This window comes from Peromyscus californicus, unplaced genomic scaffold, assembly GCF_007827085.1.
Source record: "Peromyscus californicus insignis strain IS unplaced genomic scaffold, ASM782708v3 Scaffold_6__1_contigs__length_162567912, whole genome shotgun sequence".
NCBI lineage: Eukaryota > Metazoa > Chordata > Mammalia > Rodentia > Cricetidae > Peromyscus > Peromyscus californicus.
The window spans coordinates 161,494,646-161,515,605 of NW_026294584.1; the positions used below are offsets into that span (position 1 = coordinate 161,494,646).

Sequence of the window (20,960 nt, forward strand, 5' to 3'; positions counted from 1 at the left end):
TCTGGACTAGTTTGGGTGACAGACCAAGGCTTGGATCTAAAACAAAGTATTAAGGACAAGAAGACTCAGTGGGTAAGGCTGGGCATGGTGGAACATGCCTTTAATCCCAGCATTCGGGAGGCAGAGGCAGGAGGATCTCTTTGAGTTTGAGGCTAGCCTGGTCTACACAGTGAATTCCATGACAAAGCCAGAATTACATAGTGGGACCCTGTCTCTAAACAAAACAAAACAACAAAGACTTTGTGGGTAAAGGCATTTGCTACCAAGTCTAGTACTTTGAGTCTGATACTCAGAAACCACACGGTGGAAGGAGAGCCAACGCCCCACAGCTGTACTCTGACCTGCACGTTGTGTGCACATACACAAAATAAATATTAAAAATATTGTAAGTATTAATTAATAGGGATTGGGGCTGTAATTCTATGCAGAATATGTGACCAATGTTCATGGAGACCCTGGTTTGATCTCCAGTACTGCAAATTTAATAAATAAGAAGAAAAGTATTTTTAAGCTAGTTTAGTGTTGGTCATTATGAATTCTCTGAACTGTGCACCTGTATGTATTCACACCACACACACTTTCTTGTAAAGGCTTTTGAGATCTTCATTACAGAAAAAAAAAAAAAATGTGGCTTCTTAGTGAGAAATCACTCTTTACTAAAGCTCCTGGCCCACCAGGGCTGAGGCCCAAGCAAGAGCTGGTGTTGGACAAAGGTTTTATTAACCTATCTAAGCCACAGGCTTATGCATCCCACAAACACTGTCATCCTTAATTTTTTTTTTTTTTTTTTTTAAGATTAACCGGCTCCAGGTTACACTTCAAACAGTTTAAATAGAGACAGGAGACCGTAAATCTGGTCACTTAGGCATATGGAAGATACACACAGTGCAGATATTGACAGAAGTACTTTTTTTTTTTTTTTTAGGTAGCCGGAGGGACAGCCGTGGGTGCCGGGAACTGAACTCTTATATTTTTGGTTGTGAGCTTAGCCTTTAACGGCTGAGCTATCCCTCCAGCCTGACAGAAGTACTTCTTAAACATACCAGAGTTCTTTTTAAATAGTTGTTACCTGGGGTCATCTTGCCCACCTGACAGAACTATATTTTTACGAATCAGGCATTGTTCCCACTTCCCAGAACTAGATACTACAGTAAACAAACAATGAACACAGGCCACCCTTCTAGGCACTAATATTCTATGGGAGTCAAATAATAAGATGAGAAGACTGACTTCAGAGAAAGATAAATGATGAACTCTAGAGCCTTGGCTGGTGAGCAGCAGAGTTTGAATCTCAGTCAAAATAGTCCTAGAAGCTACCTTCAACTATGACAGGATAAAGCAAGAGGATGGATAATGAGTACAAGTAACGGGAGGAAAGGGAGAGACTGGAGAGACTGCTCAAGGTTAGGAGCACTTGTTGCCCTTGCAGAGGAACCTTGTTTAGGTTCCCAGAACCCACACAGCAGCTCACTGCTATGGAATAATCCTCTTGTACACTGTAAGATTTGTCACTTGAATTGGTTCAATAAAATGCTGATTGGCCAGTAGCTGGGCAGGAAGGTAGGCGGGAAAGCCAAACTGAGAATGATGGGAAGGAGGACGGAGTCAGGGAGTCACCAGCCAGATGCAGAGAGAGCAAGATGAGAATGTTGTACTGAGAAAAGGTACCAAGACATGTGGCTACACATAGATAAGAAGTATTAGTTTTTTTAAGTGTAAGAGCTAGTTAGTAATATGCCTGAGGTACCGGCCAAGTATTTTTAATTAATATTAAGCCTCTGAGTGGTTATTTGGGAACTGGCAGCTGGGAGAGAACCGTTCATTTATAGCTCACAACCACCTTTTAGTAAGATCCTCCAATAATGAAACAAAACAACAAAGTATCAACCCCAGTTTTATTTGTAAAGAACAAAGCATGAAAAGTCATATTTAAATGTACTCCAAAACCTGAAAAATCCATGTCAGTTTGTTCGATATGTTAAAGTGCTTAATATCACAATACTCTTCAGATTTTTATTATGTTCAGGTGGGGGAGGGGGAAAAATTCCAGTTCTGACATACATTGTTAATAATACAAAGGAAAACAATATAAATAGAGAAATAATAATAATTAAAAACAAAAAAACCCACAGGGTACCTGTACATGTGGTTCAAGTGTTTTCCTGTTTTATATCCTCATTTGACCTTACTATTCCTATCCACATTAAAATTTGTTTAAAATACACATTGGATCCAACCTACAAATAACTGGACCAAGCATGGCTCCTTCCTAAATAACTAAGGATATGACAGAACTCTTTCAAAGAGGGGCAAGTTTAATGAATTTTTTTCAGTCTGATATAAATATGAATACTTCAATGTGTCTTTTTGAAGTCAATCTTGACCTTATCCTTGAAAGAGACATCAGATTTGGGAAGGTATAACCATCCTTGGATTTATTGTTCTGTTGCTGGGGTGCTGAGCCCAGGGCCTTGTGTATACTAAGCATATATATCACTGAGTTCTACTCCAGCCCCTCCTTGGATTCCTTTCATCATACTGTAAAAGCAAATCGCTTTAAAAATCTTAAAATTCAGTTTGATCCAGCAGATTTGTCTATGTATTTTAATAGAAATAAAGGACATCTTTCTCCTAGTTAGGCTAAATGATAATGCAATAAAGTTATATAAGGAACAAAGATTTCTAAAAACACAGATGCTTGCCAGGTGTGGTGGTGCGCACCTTTGATCCCAGCACTTGGGAGGCAGAGGCAGGTGTATGTCTGTGAGTTCAAGGCCAGCCAGGTCAACATAGAGAGCTCCAGAACAGCCAGGGCTATGCAGAGAGACTCTTAAAAAAAAAAAACAAAAAAACCCAAACCAAACCAAACATTAAACAAAAAAGACAGAGACTTGGAAATAGTATTTACTCTACCAAAGCAGAAGAGAGTTCTGATGCCAGTCAATAAAGGTATGTTAGTACTGAAACATACAAGTAAAGTTCAGAATGCTCTTTCAACACCATGAAAAGGGTAGGTTAGCTTCTGTAGACCTCAGAGAAAATACTCACAATTACCCAATAAAAAAATCTACTGAAAAGCCATTATTCTTAGAAGATATTTCATGTTATGAAGAGCTCTATTCCCAATGCTGTCAAATATTTTCTTGGGGATTTGATGTCCCTATCTACTGCCTCATATTTTAAAACATTTTAGAGATATTAACACATGCTACACATGAGGTATTATGTATAGTCTTAATCTATTTTTCATTACATTTACACACATGTGCTTACTCTCAGAAAAAGAAGTAGAAGCAACCTAGTATTTTTCATAGTGTTATAGAAGTTCTTTAAAATCATTTCTTAAAAAGTCATGTTAAATAAACCCTACAGAACTAGAAAAGACACAGTAAGTACAAACTTTTAAAATGAATTTTAGATGAAATTCAACCTTTGCAAATTTAGGTTTCCTCTATCAAGTTTTCATTCCCATTGGGAAACAAGGTCAGGCTGGGAGGCTCCACTTTGTCCTTGGTAGCCTACTTTTCCTACTCACATGGAGAATCATTTCCTAGAGCATAGAGAACTTTTCACATATAATATGCAAACCATTGTAAAGCCACCATCAAGGTGACATAAAGGTTGAGATTAGAGGTTTTAGTACTCAAGAAAAATACTTGGAGAATAAGTTTTTGAAGAAGTTAAGATTTTGTTAATTTTATTTTTGCCTGCTTGAGGATAGAACCCCAGGTTTTGTACATGCTACATTAACTGCCACTGAACTACATCCCCAACCAGGGCCAATTAAAAAAAATTATTTTATGAATGTTTTATGAGTATTTTGCTCACATGTATATATGTTCACCATACTGGGTGCCTAAAGAGGTCAGAAGGCATGGATCCCCTGAAACTGTAGTAACACATGATTGTAAGTCACCATGTGGGTGATAGGAACTGAACCTGGGTCCTCTGCAAGAGTCAGCAGTGCTCTTACTGCCTAGCCATCACTCCAGCCTTGCAAATTTAACTTTAAGACAAGTTATTTTAAAGTTCTTATGTGGAATATTAATTATGGTCCCAAGTATTTGCTTTAAAATGATTTGGACAATCACACACAAAAAGGAAACAGTTTTGATTTTCATTTACTTTGAGGTGATAGTTAACAAAAATGCACAGCAAGAAAGGTGCCTGTTGTATGGTCCTAACAAAAGTCAGCGTGGGTGGTTATGTGCATTTGTTTTGAGGAATCTGCTTCTGTTGTTATATAAGCATTTTTCATATTGATTCAGTTTGTTATAAGCCACAATGTAAATCTTACCTCTTTATCATTTGCAATAGTTAACCCCAAACTCACTAGGAGCATATTCTTATTTATTACATCCTAAGGTCTTTAGGCAAAGATTTACCACCAATGGGAAATTCAAAAGCAATTGGCTTATGGGCCGGTCAAACAGCTCCCAAGAGCCCAGTAGTGTGAGCGGTGCTATACCAAGGGGTAAAGCCAGCCTTCGAAAGGATGTACGGTAGTTTTAATCAGTCATTTCACTAGTCCATCCAAATGATAGCACATGAAATAAAACTTTATGGGTAACTTTTTTTTTGTATTACTTTTTAAGTAACAATTTAAACACAAGTGGGAATGCAACTCTGCTCCCAGTTTTTACAACAGATGTAATGTCTAATTGATTAAGAAAGTTTGTTGGGCAGGGCACTCACTTGAATCTGCTCACTTAGGAGGCAGAGGCAGGTAGATCTCTGTGAGTTCCGGGTCAGCCTGCTCTACAAATGGAGTTCCAATGGAGGCCAGCCAGGGCTACACAGTGAGATCCTGTTTTACAAACAAAAGCAAAACAACAACAAAACAATTTAACTTAAGTATCAGTCCTTATTAAGTATTACAGGAATACTGCTTCATATCTGTACAGGTAAATGAAGATTCAAAAGAATAAATACTATTAAGTAACAATGCCTTGAAGGTTGGATTCATGCCGTCTGGTGTGGTAAAAAGCATAATTTCTAAACCCAGTGTTGTCAAGAGGGAAAGGGCAAGAATGTAATCTCTTTGATTCTGTTTCTACCTACAAAATGAAGAAGCTGTACTAGATGACTCATTTGTGGCATACTAACTTAAAATCTATCCAGTGCTCAGTGTCAGGACGATGGCCCTATGGCAAAGAGAACAATAAAAACCTGGAATGGACCACTTATAGCTTCTGGATGTTTCCCACAGTAGGTTTATGCCTCTAGAATAGTCTCACACTACTACAGACACACTTTTATTTTAGGCAAACAATCTCTGGTTTGCCCAGATCATCTGGAACCATTTTCTAAAGCTTTTCCTTCCCTTTTCTTCACATTCCCAGGAGCTGCTCCTTGGCTGGACAGTGTCTGATAAAGGGGGTGAGGCCCCTGATCCATTAGTTTCCTCCTCTAGTAAATAAGGAAAACAACACTTTTGGCAAGAGCCCAGGACCCTTAGTTCCTACAAGGCTCCTCAGAGGCTGTAGCTCTGCTTTCAGATACATCGGGGAATAAACCTGGAGGTCTGCTGGGGCAATTCTGCTACTAACAGGGTATCAGTGCCTCATTAGAGATCTACGACTGACTTACCAGAAGATAAAGACTTATGTAATTGCTAACATACTTAGTTAGCTTAAAAAAATAGACTAACTAGAAAGTTCTAACTTCAGGTCTTTCTACATTGTCGTCTCTTCCTTCAATTTCACTTCTCAGTCTGCAGCAGAGCCTTTTACCTTCTCTGTGCCAATTGCTTTACATTTCCCTGAAACACCCAGAAAGGCTTCATTCTTTCTCTCTGCTTCTGTTATTTGCATTATCATGGTCAACAAATACTTTCACAAAAGCATTCCAAATCACACAGAGACCCCTCCCTTCTTCCACATTCCTTCCATTTCCTGAGGGGGGATGGGGCAGGCGGAGGGGGTGGCTGGAACCTAACAAAGACAGGGCTGGTAGTCTAACTCTGGTTACAGAGTTTAGATGGCCAAGTTGAAAGTACTGAGTAACAACTGTTTTTTGCAGTTATTATGACTATATGGCTAATACTGAAATTCATTATCTCCAAAGTACTCTCACACGACAGTAATAACAATCCCAAGAATGAAGCTACTTCATGCTAATCTTTGCAAAGTAAAGAAGCTATAATCCCACACTTAAATACACTTCTCAGGGCTTCTTGTGTTTTATTTCCAATTAGCCAAGCTCTTGGGATCCAGTATTTGCTGTGTGTACGTGTGTACTTGTGTTCTCAGGCAGGGTCTCACTATGTAGTTCTGTCTGGCCTGCAACTCAGAAAGATCCACCTGCCTCTGCCTCCCCAGTGCTGGCATTAAAGGTGGGAGCCACCAAGCCCTGCTGGGGTCTGGTATTTAAAATACTTTAATTGTATCTTTTACTTGTATCAATTGAAAAACTTTCCCCAAACTGAAGAAGTGACTCATAATTCACGAATTAAACAGTTTCAAACTTAAAGGTACAATGAGGACTAATGTACAGTATGTAAAGCTGTATACATTCACACACACACACAGGATGGAACTCCAGGGGTCGCCCTATTTACACACTTACCGGCTTCTTCCTGGCTAGCACCACTCTCCGCACCCCCAACGTTTTTAAGCTACTTATTTTAAGTCACAGGAATATTCATCTAAGAAAAGTATCTTATTAGAGTAATATAATTTCTTAAAGATAGCATATTTACACACATCTAACACATGAAAATACTCTGTTTTATACTAAATTTCAGGTTCAAATGAACTACAATACAGCACTTTGCCTTGTGTGCAGAGTGGAGATTGTTCAAACTGGGCTTCCAGAGTACTGCCCAGGCAGTGCTCACTAACGTCAGACCAGTCCAAATAGGTCCCATGATTGGGGAGGGTTCAGGAGCCAGGGGGAGGATGAAGAGTTTCTGTCAGCTGGTTTATACATCTACTCCTTTGATTAGAGACCCTTCCAAGACTATGGTGAAATCCTGAATGGTCTGCAGAATTCGGATAAGGGAGTTGACAGTCATGTGGTCCCGAAGAAGTGCGCTCTCTTCATACATTCGGGTGATGGCAGGACATTCTGCTAGCAATGGAATCCACTGTGGGAGCAGGTGATCCCTACAGATCCAAACAGAAACAGCATCTGAGCTCTAAGGAGTACATTGTAATTGGCCCTCCCTTGTGTCTTTCCTTTTAATTATCAGCCTATTGAAACAATCATACTACAATAAATTAGGAGTTTTCCTAGGAGCAGCTGTGGTGCACACACCTGTTCAGTCCAAGCACTCGGGAAGCAGATGAAGGCAGATCTCTGAGTTTGGGGCCAGTCTTGTCTATATAATGAGTTCCAGGCTAGTCAGAGCTACACAGTGAAACCCTGTCTCAAAATAAAATAAAATAAAAGTTCCCCAAGGAATCTTCTCCTGGGAGAAGGCTCAAGTTTTGGGTGCCATGAGAGGAAGACTCACCCACAACAAAAACAAAAAAGGCAATTTGTCAGGTGACCTTGTAGGCGAGACTTGGAGCTTAGACAATGATGGGTAGGATGACATCTTGGTGGCACTGCTTTGTAGTTATGATCTCTTGTCTCCTATTCAATCCTTCCTCTCAAGCCAGGGCCCTACGATGGACTAGGAGTATATCTCTGTCTCTTTTCCCAACGTGGCCACATTGAATAAATTTCCCACTTTCTGCTTCTCATTATTTTTTAAGAAAATTTACTTATATTTGTGTGCCTGTGTGGGTTTGTACCATGTGCATACAGTGCCTATGGAGGCCAGAAGTGGTCACATCCTCTGGAGTCCGAGTTACAGGTGGTTATTTGCTGGGTGACATGGGTGCTGGGACCTGAACTTTGGAAAAACAGCGAGTGCTCCTAACCATCTCCCCAGGCCATGTTCAGCCTGGATTCTTCTCTCTGTCTGCTCTCTCCATTATATCTACAGTAAAAATCTTCTCCAGACATTAGTAGTCATCATCCTTTTAATTTCATTGGTCAGTTAATAACTTTGCTAATTAACTCAGTATTCCCAGTACTCCATCTCAGTGTCCCTCTCAAACCCCTCCTGAACAAGTGCTGGCCAGGCAGGCACTTACATTGAGGCACTTACATTCATTCATCCTCTGCCTCTTCTGGTTTTGCTTCTTTCTTTCTTTTGTGTGTGTGTGTGTGTGTGTGTGTGTGTCTGTTTTGAAATAAGCTCTCCTTATTTAGCTCATTTCGGCATCAAATTTACCCAGAGAGTTGGGGTTGGGAGTGTGTGGGGGTGTGGGGTGTGTGTGTGTGAAAGAAACACTAAATGCTGGGAGGTGGTGGCGCAAGCCTTTAATCCCAGCACTTGGGAGGCAGAGCCAGGCGGATCTCTGTGACTTTGAGGCCAGCCTGGTCTACAGAGCTGGCTACAGAGATCTGGGACCAGCATCAAAACTACACAGAGAAATGGAAAAAAAAAAAAAGGAAAGAAAGAAAAGAAAAGAAAGAAAGAAATACTAAATGACTGAATGAGTTAAGGTAGACATTCATGACTTCAAAGTTAATTTCCTTTAATTTCTTTTTCCCCTGACACAGGATTTCTCTGTGTAGCCCCTGGCTGTCTTGGAACTCACTCTGCAGACTAGGCTGACCTTAAACTCACAGAGATCCCCCTGCCTCTGCCTCCCGAGTGCTGAGATTGAAGACGTGCACCACCGTCTCCCTGCTTCCTTTAATTTTTCTTATATTACTACTAGTATTATAAATATTTTTGGTGGTGCTGGGGATAGAACCCAGGGTCTTGTGCACTTCAGATAAGCACTCTACTACTGATTTACTCTCAAGACTGTTTACTTAAAAAAATAAATTATCAGGGCTGGCAAGAACAATCAGTGGGTAAAGGTACTTGCTGCCAAGTCTGATTGAACCTTGGTTCCCACATGGATTCTCAAAAATTGTCCTCTGACCTCCATATAGATTCCTGACATACCCCTCACCCCCACCTCGCCTCCTAGACAGACAGACAGACACACACACCACAGACACACCCATCCACATACCAAACAGATAAACAAATGTTAAAAAAAACAAAACAAAACCAAAAAGCTATAAAGAAAACCCAAAAAACAGAAAACATACACCATGGTGGCACACACCTTTAATTCCAGCACTCAGGAGGCAGACGTAGGTGAATCTCTGAGTTTAAGGCCAGTCTGGTCTACAAAGCAAGTTCCAGGGCAGCCAGGACTACACAGAGAAATCTTGTCTCAAAAAACCAAAAAACCAAACCAAACCAAAACAACAACAACACAAAACAAAAAGACTTCCAGCATAATTAACAACCACTTAAAGCCTTTCTCTTTTTCCAGCTGTAAAACTACAATATTCTAGGAATCTTGCCAGAAACCCTAATTATAGGGAAAAGGCATATCTTAAACCCATTACTGCACACCTAGTGGACTCTTGATTTTACCTTATCAGACCGTAATTTCATATAGGTCATCTCCAGAGCTATCCTATAATCTCAATTTTACAAAACAAAAACAAAAACAAAAACAAAAAAAGGGGGGGGGGAGTAGTTTCTTAGAAACCTTTCTTTTCTTTGGTTTTTCAAGGCAGGGTTTCTCTGTGTACCTTTGCGCCTGTCCTGCAACTCTCTCTGTTGCCCAGGCTGGCCTCGAACTCACAGAGATCCGGGATTAAAGGCATGTGTCACCACTGCCCGTCTAAAAACCTTTTGAGATGTAACTTGAGACCCACCAAAATGGTGTATATGGCTAATGCTAAAACAGTTATTTGAAGCTTTTCCTTGAGAAGCCTGAAGCCCAAACCCATATTGGGCATATCTTACTTTCTACAATTCTCCCTTGAGAGAGCCCATACTCCATACTCAAGTATTTATCTTATTTCTTTACTTAAGTGTGTCTCTTTCTTCTAACCCTTATGTCTAAGATCTATATTAAGATATATATTTTTTTATTATTAAGACATTTTCTGTTCATTTTATATATCAACCACAGATACCCCTCTCTTCCCTCCTCCCGCAGGATATCTTTTTTCAAAAAATGCTTTCTTTTTAAAATTATTTTAAGCCAAGAATGGTGGCACATGCCTTAAAACCCAGCATTCTGCAGAGGCAGGCAGATCTCTGTAAGTTTGAGGCCAGCCTGGTCTACAAAGCAAGTTCTAGGACAGCTAGGGCTACATAGAGAAACCCTGTCTTGAAAAACATAAAGCAAAATAAACAAACAAAAACAATAAAATTAATTTAATTTTTACTGAATTTATTTATTCTTCCCTCACACCTCCCTTCTTCCCCCGCTGCCTCCATCCAGTGCTGTGGACTGAACCTAGGTCCTTATACACACTGGTTAAGGGCTCTACCACGAAGCCCCATCTCTGGTCATTTTTTTATATCTTGAGACAGTGTCTCACTAAATTCCCTAGTCTGGTCTTGAACTTGCTCTGTAGCCAAAGCAATACCTGAACTTGTGATCTGTCTGCCTTTGCCTCCTGAAGAGCTGGTATTACAGACCAGTGCCAGGAGGATTGGCTATTTTCTTACTATGTGATTTTGGGATAGTTTGCTAATGTATTTGGGCCTCATCTATTTCCTATTTTCTCACTTATAAAATAGGTAGATGGGGCCGGGCGGTGGTGGCGCATGCCTTTAATCCCAGCACTCGGGAGGCAGAGCCAGGCGGATCTCTGTGAGTTCGAGGCCAGCCTGGGCTACCAAGTGAGTTCCAGGACAGGCGCAAAGCTACACAGAGAAACCCTGTCTCGAAAAACCAAAAAAAAAAAAAAAAAATAGGTAGATGGGGCTGGAGAGACGGCTCAGTGTTTAACAGCACTTGTTGCTTTTGCAGAGGATCCAGGTTCAGTTTCCAGGACTCACATGGTGCTCACAACTAACTCTAGCACCCTCTTCTGGTTTCTGCAGGCACCAGGCACTTAGCACATACACACATGCAGGCAAAAGAACATGTATCTGTTTATTTCTGGCTTTTAGTGACATGACTTTGCTGTTACCCCGGTTGTCCTGGAACTTGATTTGTGGACCAGGCTGGCCTTGAACTCAAAGATCTTCACATCTCTGTTTCCTGAGTGCCAGGATTAATGGTGTGAGCCACCAATGTTGGGATTCTGCCTCCACTCCAGCTGCGTGACTGCACATGCGCAGTTCAGGAGCTAAGCAAAGGGTCTTGCGTCTTACGTCACCAGTGTGCACTGGTGATTACGTGCATACAGCATGGCCATGCAATCAGCGCATGTGTGGTGTAGCTCTGGCATGTTCACAGGAACCCTTAAAAAGTCAGACCCTGACCCCTCCTCTCCTCCCTCTGTTCTCTCCTGCCCCCACTATCTCTTCTCTGTCTCTCTCTCTCTGCTCTCTGCACGTGCTTCTCCCCAGGCCTGGTTCTTTTGTCCTCCCCCCCCTCCCCCCAATAAAGCTCTGATACTGGGTTTGTCATGGCTTGTGCTTGTCATGGCTGCATGGTAACCAGTGCCACTTATCATTCTTAACAACCATCCCCAGCAAGGTAAATCATTTACACACAAAATAAAAATACAGAAATCTTTTTAAGAAATGGGTAAATCAGTTGCTACTGTAACAAAAAGGTACCCAGAACACAGCAGTCTCATGCATGATAACAGCTGGAAAGAAGAAACCCAAGAGAAATGGGCATAACCTGGGGTGACTTTCAAGGCTCATGTTACCTACGGAACACACCTAAGGAAGGCATTACATGGCTCTGTACCTTGCTCCGAGGCAAACTAGGATCTGGAACTTGCCATCCTTCCCCATGCTCCTGGGTGCGGTGTTGATAGCGTTCACGTAGTGGCAGAAGGCTTTGCAGGGTGATTTCTGAATGAGTACGTCATCGTCACTGTCTAAAATCTGGTCAGTGGTTTCAAAGTAAGCCACTGCTTTCTCTGAGGAAGACAAGCAGAATCACACCACACCACAGCAGTTATATATAGAAATGTCAAAACCATCATCTAATTTATCCTGGAAACTCTGAGGCATGGCCTCATAGTCAGTCCTCTAATCCAAATCATTGCTTTATCACTGATTTCGGAATGAATTACAGAGATCTGTGGTTCATGACAGAACAGCATGATTCCTGGTACTGGGATTAAAGTCTAGTGCCAACACTGCCTGGCAGTAATTTATTTTCTAATCAAGACCACATTCCAGAGGGCCGGAAGGTTTATTTTTTTTAAATACCTGCATGAAACAGAATTTGGCATTAAAAAAACAGACTGAAAAAAGGGAGAAAAGAAAAGGAGCCAAGAAAGGAAAGGAGGAGAATTATCTTCTAAGAGTAGACCCTTCCAGGAATAACAACACAGTGACCATTTGACCATCAAGACAGTGCCCTCTTCTAGAATGGCTGCCTTCAGTTAGATTATTAAATGGACCTAAACAGGCCTTGTGGAGTATTGACTAAATATGAGAAGAGAGATGTAGCATGCAGACATCAGAGTCAGGAGCAGTAAAATTCTAAGCTTTCCAGAAAAGGGGAAAAAACACTCTTAGGTGCCTTGTCAATTTCCCTTTCTTTGTTTGAAAGTTTGGAGTTCATGTAGGCCTACTTTACAAACACAAAATGGCTCACTGAACCTTTAAGGAAAATGACAGTTCTAGAATTCTACATACCTAAAGAAAAAAAAAAATCACAAAACTCAGGATGCTTTTTAAAAGATTTATTTAATTTTTTAAGATTTATTTATTATGTATACAGTGTTCTGCCTGAATATACACCTTCCTGCCAGAAGAGGGCATCAGATCTCATTATAGATGGTTGAGAGACACCATGTGGTTGTGGAACTCTGCACATATGGAGGAGCAGCCAGTGCTCTTAATCTTTGAGCCATCTCCCCAGCCCCCTTTAAAAGATTTTTTTTATCTTTATTTTATGTGTATGGGAGTTTTGCCTGCCTGTATGTCTGTTTATGTACCATGGGAGTACAGTACCTTCAGATGCCAGCAAAGGATACCACATCCCCAGAACTATAGTTAAAGAGAGTTGTGTGCCATCATGTGGATGCTGGGAATTGAACCCAGGTCCTTTGGAAGAGCAGCAAGTGCTCTTAACTGCTGAGCCATGTCTCCAGCTCCCCCCCCTTTATTTTATTAAATACTTATTTTGTTTGTGTACGTGGAGTCAGCTCTTTCTCTCCACCTGGTAGGCTGGGATCAAACCCAGGGCCTCTATAGCTCAGTCCTCATTGGCCCCCAACGCACTAGAGTATTACTACTTTTTATGAATTTTGGCTTTCTGAGTTTTTAAAGAAACATTTTGGTGGCTTCATAATAACATAAATCTACTGAATTTACCTACGAAGTCCCAGATGAAGACATTCTTGTGAAAGATGCGGGCAGATTTGAACCCATGATGGAAAACTTGTTCCAGTGCAGCAACCAGGCCGTTTTCTCCGCAGAGCAGCACTGTGAGGCTTCCTCTCTGTAAACCATAATGTTAACACAGTGACAAGGGAATTCTGCTGCTTCTATGATTAAACAAAACAAAAACAAAAACCAACCAACACTAGAGGGGCTGGAGAGATGGCTCAGTGGTAAAGGGCACTGGCTGCTCTTCCAGAGGACCTGCGTTCAGTTCTTATCACTCGCACTATGGCTCACAACCATCCTTAACTATAGTTTCAAGGGAACCAGTGCTCTCTTCTAGCTTCCCAGGCATCAGGTACACGTGGTACACAGACATACATGCAAGTAAAACACTTATACATATGAAATAAAGTAGCCTCCCACCCCCAATAACAACCACACCAGAGAAACAAGAGCTGGTCTACAGAGTGAGTTCCAGGATAGCCAGGGCTATACAGAGAAACCCTGTCTCAAAAAAAAAAAAAAAAAAAAAAAAAAAAAAAGGGCCCACCATACATATAGTTTTATTGCCCCCATAATACCTCCTTTTCAGGTTTGTGAAAGTGTTTCACAATATTGTTCACAGCTTCTCCAATTCCTTCCTGGATCTGTCCAGCATTGGGTTCTGCAAAATAATTAATAGTGTCTACATTTTTGTGAGAAATAAATAAACCCAAATACTATGGGATATTTAGCTATAGGTCTCTGCAGGAAAAACTTCATCCAAACAAGCTAGCTTTTCCAGAGACTCCATGGATTTTGCCACTGGACAAAATGGCCAAGTTCAAGGGCTTGTGATGCACTGGAAAAGAATCCAAGAGATCCTGAGACTCAAATCCCAGCCACACTACCTGCAAACTATAACCCAAGCCAAGTGTCTAATTTCCTCTGGCTTTTCTCAACTGAAAATAATTGAAAAACAAAACAAAACCAAAAACCAACAAGCCAACAAACTTTCCTCCCTGAGAAAACAGAAAACGATATTCAATGAAATCACCTGTCAGGGTTCCTATCATGAAATGTTACAACTCTCCAGATGTGAGGGGTGAAGTGGGGAAGACTCCCTCCCTTCATCATTACTCAAGAGGTTCCCGGCTGAGAATCTTGTAGGTGTATGCTAAGGCGTCTGAGGCTCTCGATGACCTGTGTGAAGTTCTGCTGTTGTGGTTTAAGGGAAGAGGCCAGACACCATGTGGTGCCCTGTAGCTAGAGTTTTCCTGCCTGGCTCACAGTCAGGACAAATTCTCACCCGCCAGTCCCACAGCCGCTCAGACCCAACCAAGTAAACACAGAGACTTATATTGCTTACAAACTGTATGGCCGTGCCAGGCTTCTTGCTAACTGTTCTTATAGTTTAACTTAATCCATTTCCATTAATCTATACCTTGCCACGTGGCTCATGGCTTACCGGCATCTTCACATGCTGTTTGTCATGGCGGCGGCTGGCAGTGTCTCGGACTCAGCCTTCCACTTCCCAGAATTCTTTTCCTCCTTGTCCCGTTTATACTTTCTCCTGACTACTGGCCAATCAGTGTTTTATTTACTAACCAATCAGAGCAACACATTTGCCATACAGAACATCCCACAGCAGTGCCCTGGCCAGAAGTCAGGCTTTCCTCCCTTCCGAACTGGTCACTCTCCTTGTTTTATTCCCCCAGTGAGCACCTGTTCACCTATATGTCCTTCTAGACAGACTGGAATCACTGTGGTGGTTTGAATAAGAATGACCCCCACAGGCTCATATATTTGAATGCTTGGTCCTGGTGGAACTGTTTGGGAAGGATTAAGAGGAGTGGCCTTGTTAAAGGAAGTATGTAACTGATGAAGCCAACACCATTCCCAGTTACAGCCCCCACCTCTGCCTCAAGATTGTGGTTCAAAGTATAAACTTTTGTCTATGCTTTAGTGCCATGCCTGCCTGCCACCATGCTTCCTGCCAGATTGTCATGGATTCACCCTCTGAAACTATCAACTCCAAATTAAATGCTTTCTTTTAGAATTTGCCTTGGTTATGGTGTTTTAATCACAGCAGCAGAAAAGTAACTAAGACAAAACCACCTTGTCTACCACATACTAAGACTAGTTCATTTATTTTTAGGGTCTTATGTAGTTCAGCTGGCATCAAATTCACTATGAATTTGAGGATGAGGATGGCCTTGTACTTCTGATTCACCTACTTTGATATCTTCAACAGTGGAATTATGAATATGAGCCACCATGCCTGGTTTATGTGATGCTGAGAACTGAACTGAGAACTTGCTTTTGCTACACAAGCCCTCTACTGACAGAGATATTACGTCCATGTGGTGGTTTGAATTAGAATGGTCTCCACAGGCTCATATATTTGAATGTCTGGTTCCCAGTTGGTAGAACTGTTTATGAAGGAATAGGAGGTGTGGCCTTGTTGGAGGAGATGTGTCACTGAGGACGGGCTTTGAGGTTTCTAAGATTTATTTATTGATGTATATGGGTGTTTTGTTTGCATGTACATCATCTGCACATCAGAAGAGGGCATCAGAACCCACGAGACTACTGTTATAGATGGTTGTGAGCCACCACGTGAGTGCTGGGAATTGAACTCTTAATCATCTTTCCAGCCCTGTGGGGCTTTTAGGTTTCAAAAGCCCAGGCCAGGCCCAGTTTCTCTTTCTGTCTCCATCTTGTGAATCAGATGTGAGCTCTAAGGCACTGCCCAGTGCCATGCCTGCCAGCCTGTCACCATGATTGTGGACTAACCCTCTGAAACTATAAGCAAAGCCCCAATTAGATGCTTTTTCTTTTCTTTCTTTCCTTCCTTCCTTCCTTTTCTTTCTTTCTTTCTTCAAGTCAGGGTTTCTTTGTGTAGCCCTGGCTATCCTGGAACTCTCTCTGTAGACCAGGCTGGCCTGGAACTGCCTGCCTGCCTCCTGAGTGCTGAGATTAAAGGCATCTGCCACCATTGTCCAGCTTAAATGCTTTTTCTATAAGTTGCTTAGGTCATGGTATTTTGTCATGGCAATAGAGCAAGCAGTAACTAAGATAATCTTCAACCCCAAGAATAGTTGCAAAATAAAAAAGGGTAAGCAAATTTTATCTAGAGTCAGAAGAAGCAGGTAATAAGAGAAAAATGGGGTGTGTATGAGTTGGCTGTGGTAGTATTTGGAAGGCAGAGGTAGGCAGATCTCTGTGAATTCAAGGACAGCCTGGTCTACATAGTGAGTTCCAGGCCACACACTTACAGGATGAGACCTGTCTTAAAAAAAAAAAAAGGTGTATGTGCAGCTTGCAACCATCTGTAACTACAGCTCCAGGAGACTCACTACCCTCTTCTGGACTTCAAGGGCACCCCCCAACACACATACACACAAATAAAATAAAACATATCTTTAAAGGGGGAAGGAAGTTGTTTAGTACTAGAGCATACACTTAGCACACACAGCTTTCCTTTCATAGAGACTAAGTGATCTGACAGTTTCTTAGGCTAGGCATGGTGGCACATACCTTTAATCCCAGCATTTAGGACACAGAAGCAGGTACATCTCTGTAAACTCAAGGCCAGCCTGGTCTACACAGTGAGTGCCAGGCCAGCCAGGCATAGTGAGACCTGTCTCAAAAATAAAAGGTGTGTGTGTGTGTGTGTGTGTGTGTGTGTGCTCTTGCACAAGTGAAGGTACTGGGTGTCTTCCTCTAACAATCTACCTTATTTTTTGAGACAGGGTCTCTCACTGACTTCAGAGCTCACCTATGGTAGGCTGGGTAGTAAGCTTTAGGAATCCATGGGAACTGGAGATCTGAACTCAGGTCCTCAGGCTTGTGCAGCAAATACTTTACCCACGTTCCCAATTCCATCCACCTTATTTATTTTTTAAAAATTCGTTTTCTCTCCAAACAAACCCTTGAATCTTGCTTTTTAAATTTTATCTTTATTACTTTAGTTGTGTGTGTGTGGCTGGGGTCAGGCATGTACATATGAGTGCATTTTGCATGCAGAGGCCAGAGGTGTGTCCTTCCAGGCTGGAGTTCTAGCTGGTTGTGAACTGCCTGATGTGGGTGCTGGGAATGGAGCTCAGGTTCTCTGGAAGAGCAATATGTGCTCTTCACTGCTGAGCATCTCTTCAGTCCTTATCCACCTGTTTTTTTTTTTTTAATTATTTATTTATTTATTTTATGTACATTGGTGTTTGCCTTCATGTATGTCTGGGGTCTCCTGGAACTGGAGTTACAGACAGTTGTGAGCTGCCATATGAGTGCTGGGAATTGAACCCGGGTCCTCTGGAAGAGCAGTCAGTATTCTTAATTGCTGAGCCATCTCTCCAGCCCCCTACCTCAGTTTTTTGAGACAGGGACTCTTACTGAACCTGGTGCTCATCAATTTGGCTGGGCTGGCTGGTCAGTGAGTTCTGTCTCTACCCCTGCCCCAATACCATCCTGCTCTGGGCTTACAGATGCATGCCTGAAGCTTTTCCCATGGGTATTGGGAATCGAACTCAGATCCTTATGCTAGGGAAGAAGGCACTTTACCTTCTGAGTCATTCCCCAGGCCCTTCTTTTTTAATCTCCCCACCACGATTCATGAACACAACTGTCTTCTGGAGAACGGGTCACAGAAGCCTTCGCTATGAGGCACACCAGAAACAACTCACTGGCAGTCTTTCCTGTGAGTGAAGTAATACTCAGTCTCCTGGTTGTCGTGGGAGACTTCTGCTGTGGTGGAGTTCGACACTGCTTTCCCAGGTCTTCATCTGAAGCTGATGTCATCAATTCTCCAATAAGAATTCTCTCCAGGCTTCCATCATCGATGCCTTTCCCCAGCCACCGCCCACATGGGAATCTGATAGGGTAAGGAAAAAAAATCTTTTGATTTAAAATCTTTTAAATCTGGCTGGGCGGTGGTGGCGCACGCCTTTAATCCCAGCACTCGGGAGGCAGAGGCAGGCGGATCTCTGTGAGTTCGAGGCCAGCCTGGTCTCCAAAGCGAGTACCAGGAAAGGCGCAAAGCTACACAGAGAAACCCTGTCTCGAAAAAACAAAAAAACAAAAAAACAAACAAACAAAAAAAAATCTTTTAAATCTTTGTTGTTTTTGTGAACTTACTCTAGTCTCCAGAGATCACATGAGTCTACATTTTTAAAACCAGATTTTTGTTTTGTTTTCATTTTGAGATGGGGTCTTACTCTGTTGCTAAGTCTACCCTAGACTTACTATGTGAAGGCACTCAGGCTGGTCTCTAACTCCAGGCAAGCTTCAGTTTCTGGAGTCCTGGGGTCACAGGTATGACATCATGACTGGCTTCCACTAGTTTTAATTAAAGATTTAAAAATGGCATAGCAGGGCTGGAGAGATGGCTCAGAGGTTAAGAGCACTGGCTCTTCTTCCTGAGGTCCTGAGTTCAATTCCCAGCAACCACATGGTGGCTCACAACCATCAAAATGAGATCTGGTGCCCTCTTCTGGCCTGCAGGTGTACACGCAGGCAGAACATTGTATACATAATAAATAAATAAATCTTTAAAAAAAAAAAAATGGCATAGCAGGTGAAGTTCATGATGCTAATATCTGAGGATTGTTTATTTCGTCATGAAAAATTTCAAATATAGTAAAGTAGGGAACAGATAGGTGTGGTAATATATGCCTTTAATTTTAGCACTTAGGAGGCAGAGCTCAGTGAATTCCAAGACAGCTCGGTCTATTCCAGTGCTACATAGAGAAAACATATATAGACATACTCTTAAATTTAAAAAAAAATATTATTTTATATGTATGAGTGTTTGCATGCATGTCTGTGTGTCATGTGTATGCCTGTGCCTGCAGAGGCCAGAGTGTGTCCTAGATCTCTGGAACTGGAGTTACAGACAATTGTGATCTGCTATGAGGGTGTTAAAAACTGAAAGCTTCCTCTTAAACAGGAAGCTATTTCTCTAGCCTCTACAATCTTTTTTTTTTTTTTTAACCAAAGATTAAATATTTTTTCTTATTCATGTGTATGTATATAAGTATGTCTGTGCATGTGTGCACATGTGTGCAGATGTATGTGAGTACCCATGGAGGCCAGCAAAGGCACTGGATATCCCAGGGCTGTAGTGACAGGTAGTTGTAACCTACCTGAGGTGGGTGCAGAGATCTGACCTTGGGTTACTTGGAAGAGTACTAAGTGCTCTTAATTGCTGAGCCATCTTTTCAGCTCCATTATTATTATTATTATTATTATTATTATTATTATTATTATTATTATTATTGTCTCCATGTAGTCTTGGCTGTTCTGGAACTCACTTTATAGACCAGGTTGGGCTCAAACTCACAGAGATCTGCCTGTCTCTGCCTCCTGAGTGCTGGGATTTAAGCACCACACCTGGCCAACTTTATGTACTATAAATAGAACAAAATAATACATTCCCCAAAAAACTAGTTCAGGGGCAGTGGGAAGGCTTTAGGAAGATTTAAAACATTTTGTTACCTAAAGAGCTTTGAGACAAAGGATTCTGCTCCTAAGTCTATTTACTCACCTATATGTATGTCCTGTGATTTCATTTCTCACCATGACACAATCCACTAGCCATTTAGCTAACAGTCCAGAGTTATCGTGGCCAATCTGAACGGTAGTGAGCTTTCCCAGGTTCTGGCACTGTAGAGACAGGACCACAAATTATTCTGTACTCAATTCTTTTCTATTCCCTTCAGCTTTGGCAGTGGACTTTGGCTCAATCTAATACTTACAGAGACCTACTCTGTACAATGTGCTAAGTTTAATACCATAGACAGCCTCCATGTATTCTTTGCTCTCAGGGACTTTCATACAATGAGACAGGAGATGGACAATGACTACCAAATGGGGTGGAGTGCTTGAGGTGCTGGACTAGAAATGTAAACAACTCTTTGAAGAATGCTGGAGAAGGAACATTTACTTCTATTTGGGGAATCAAAAAACAGAATCACTGATAATGATTTATGTCTTAACTGAAGGGTAAAAAGGATTTCAGTAAGTGGGGGAAGGTCTTATTTAGATTGACTTACAGCAAATAGCCTATTTAAAAAAATCACTAACTGATAGTTCAGTGGTAGAGTGCTTGCGGAGCATGGTCGAGGCCCTGATCTATTAGAGAAGTTTAAAAAACTATTTGGAAAAATCATCTTACCTACAAGGGATATATTCTAAGGCTCCCAGTATGTGCATGAAATGCCTTAATATCAAACCTACATATACTGTATTTTTCCTATATGCATTGAAATGTTGCCACACATACCAGAGTTTTTCCATGTTTTATGGTCTGGATCCTTCTCTGCAACACTACTCTTACGCTGTGGGGCCACTAATAAGTGAAATAAAGGTTACATAAACACAAGCAACCGCCACACCTACATAGCTAATCTAATAACCTTAATTCTTACTAAGAAGCACATAAATGACATGTTAGACAAAGACAAAATTCATGGCTGACACAGGAACAGCACAGATTTCATTGTGCTATTTATAATGGTTTACAATCAAAAAACTCATAAATTGTGGACTGAGGGTATAGCTCAATGGTAGAATTCTTGCAGATCACGTGTAAGGCCCTGGGTTTGTTCCGTTGTAACAAAAACCAAGAATGTGTAAACAACTCCCGCACTCAAAATTTTTAATTTTT

General features: G+C 41.5%; 1 protein-coding gene across 3 annotated transcripts in view; it reads right to left on the minus strand.

Annotated features, from left to right (window-relative positions):
* Positions 1-1,878: 1,878 nt before the first annotated feature.
* Dennd5b (DENN domain containing 5B) overlaps positions 1,879-20,960 on the minus strand; it is a 148,386-nt gene continuing 129,304 nt past the window's right edge. For all 3 annotated transcript variants that reach the window (XM_052721943.1, XM_052721942.1, XM_052721945.1), the window contains 6 exons: positions 19,839-19,957; positions 17,980-18,167; positions 13,900-13,982; positions 13,307-13,433; positions 11,724-11,898; positions 1,879-7,106 (listed from right to left, as the gene is read on the minus strand). In XM_052721943.1, coding sequence (XP_052577903.1) covers positions 6,923-7,106; positions 11,724-11,898; positions 13,307-13,433; positions 13,900-13,982; positions 17,980-18,167; positions 19,839-19,957 — 876 coding nt within the window. In that variant the 3' untranslated portion in view covers positions 1,879-6,922. The remainder of the gene's footprint in view (positions 7,107-11,723; positions 11,899-13,306; positions 13,434-13,899; positions 13,983-17,979; positions 18,168-19,838; positions 19,958-20,960) is intronic.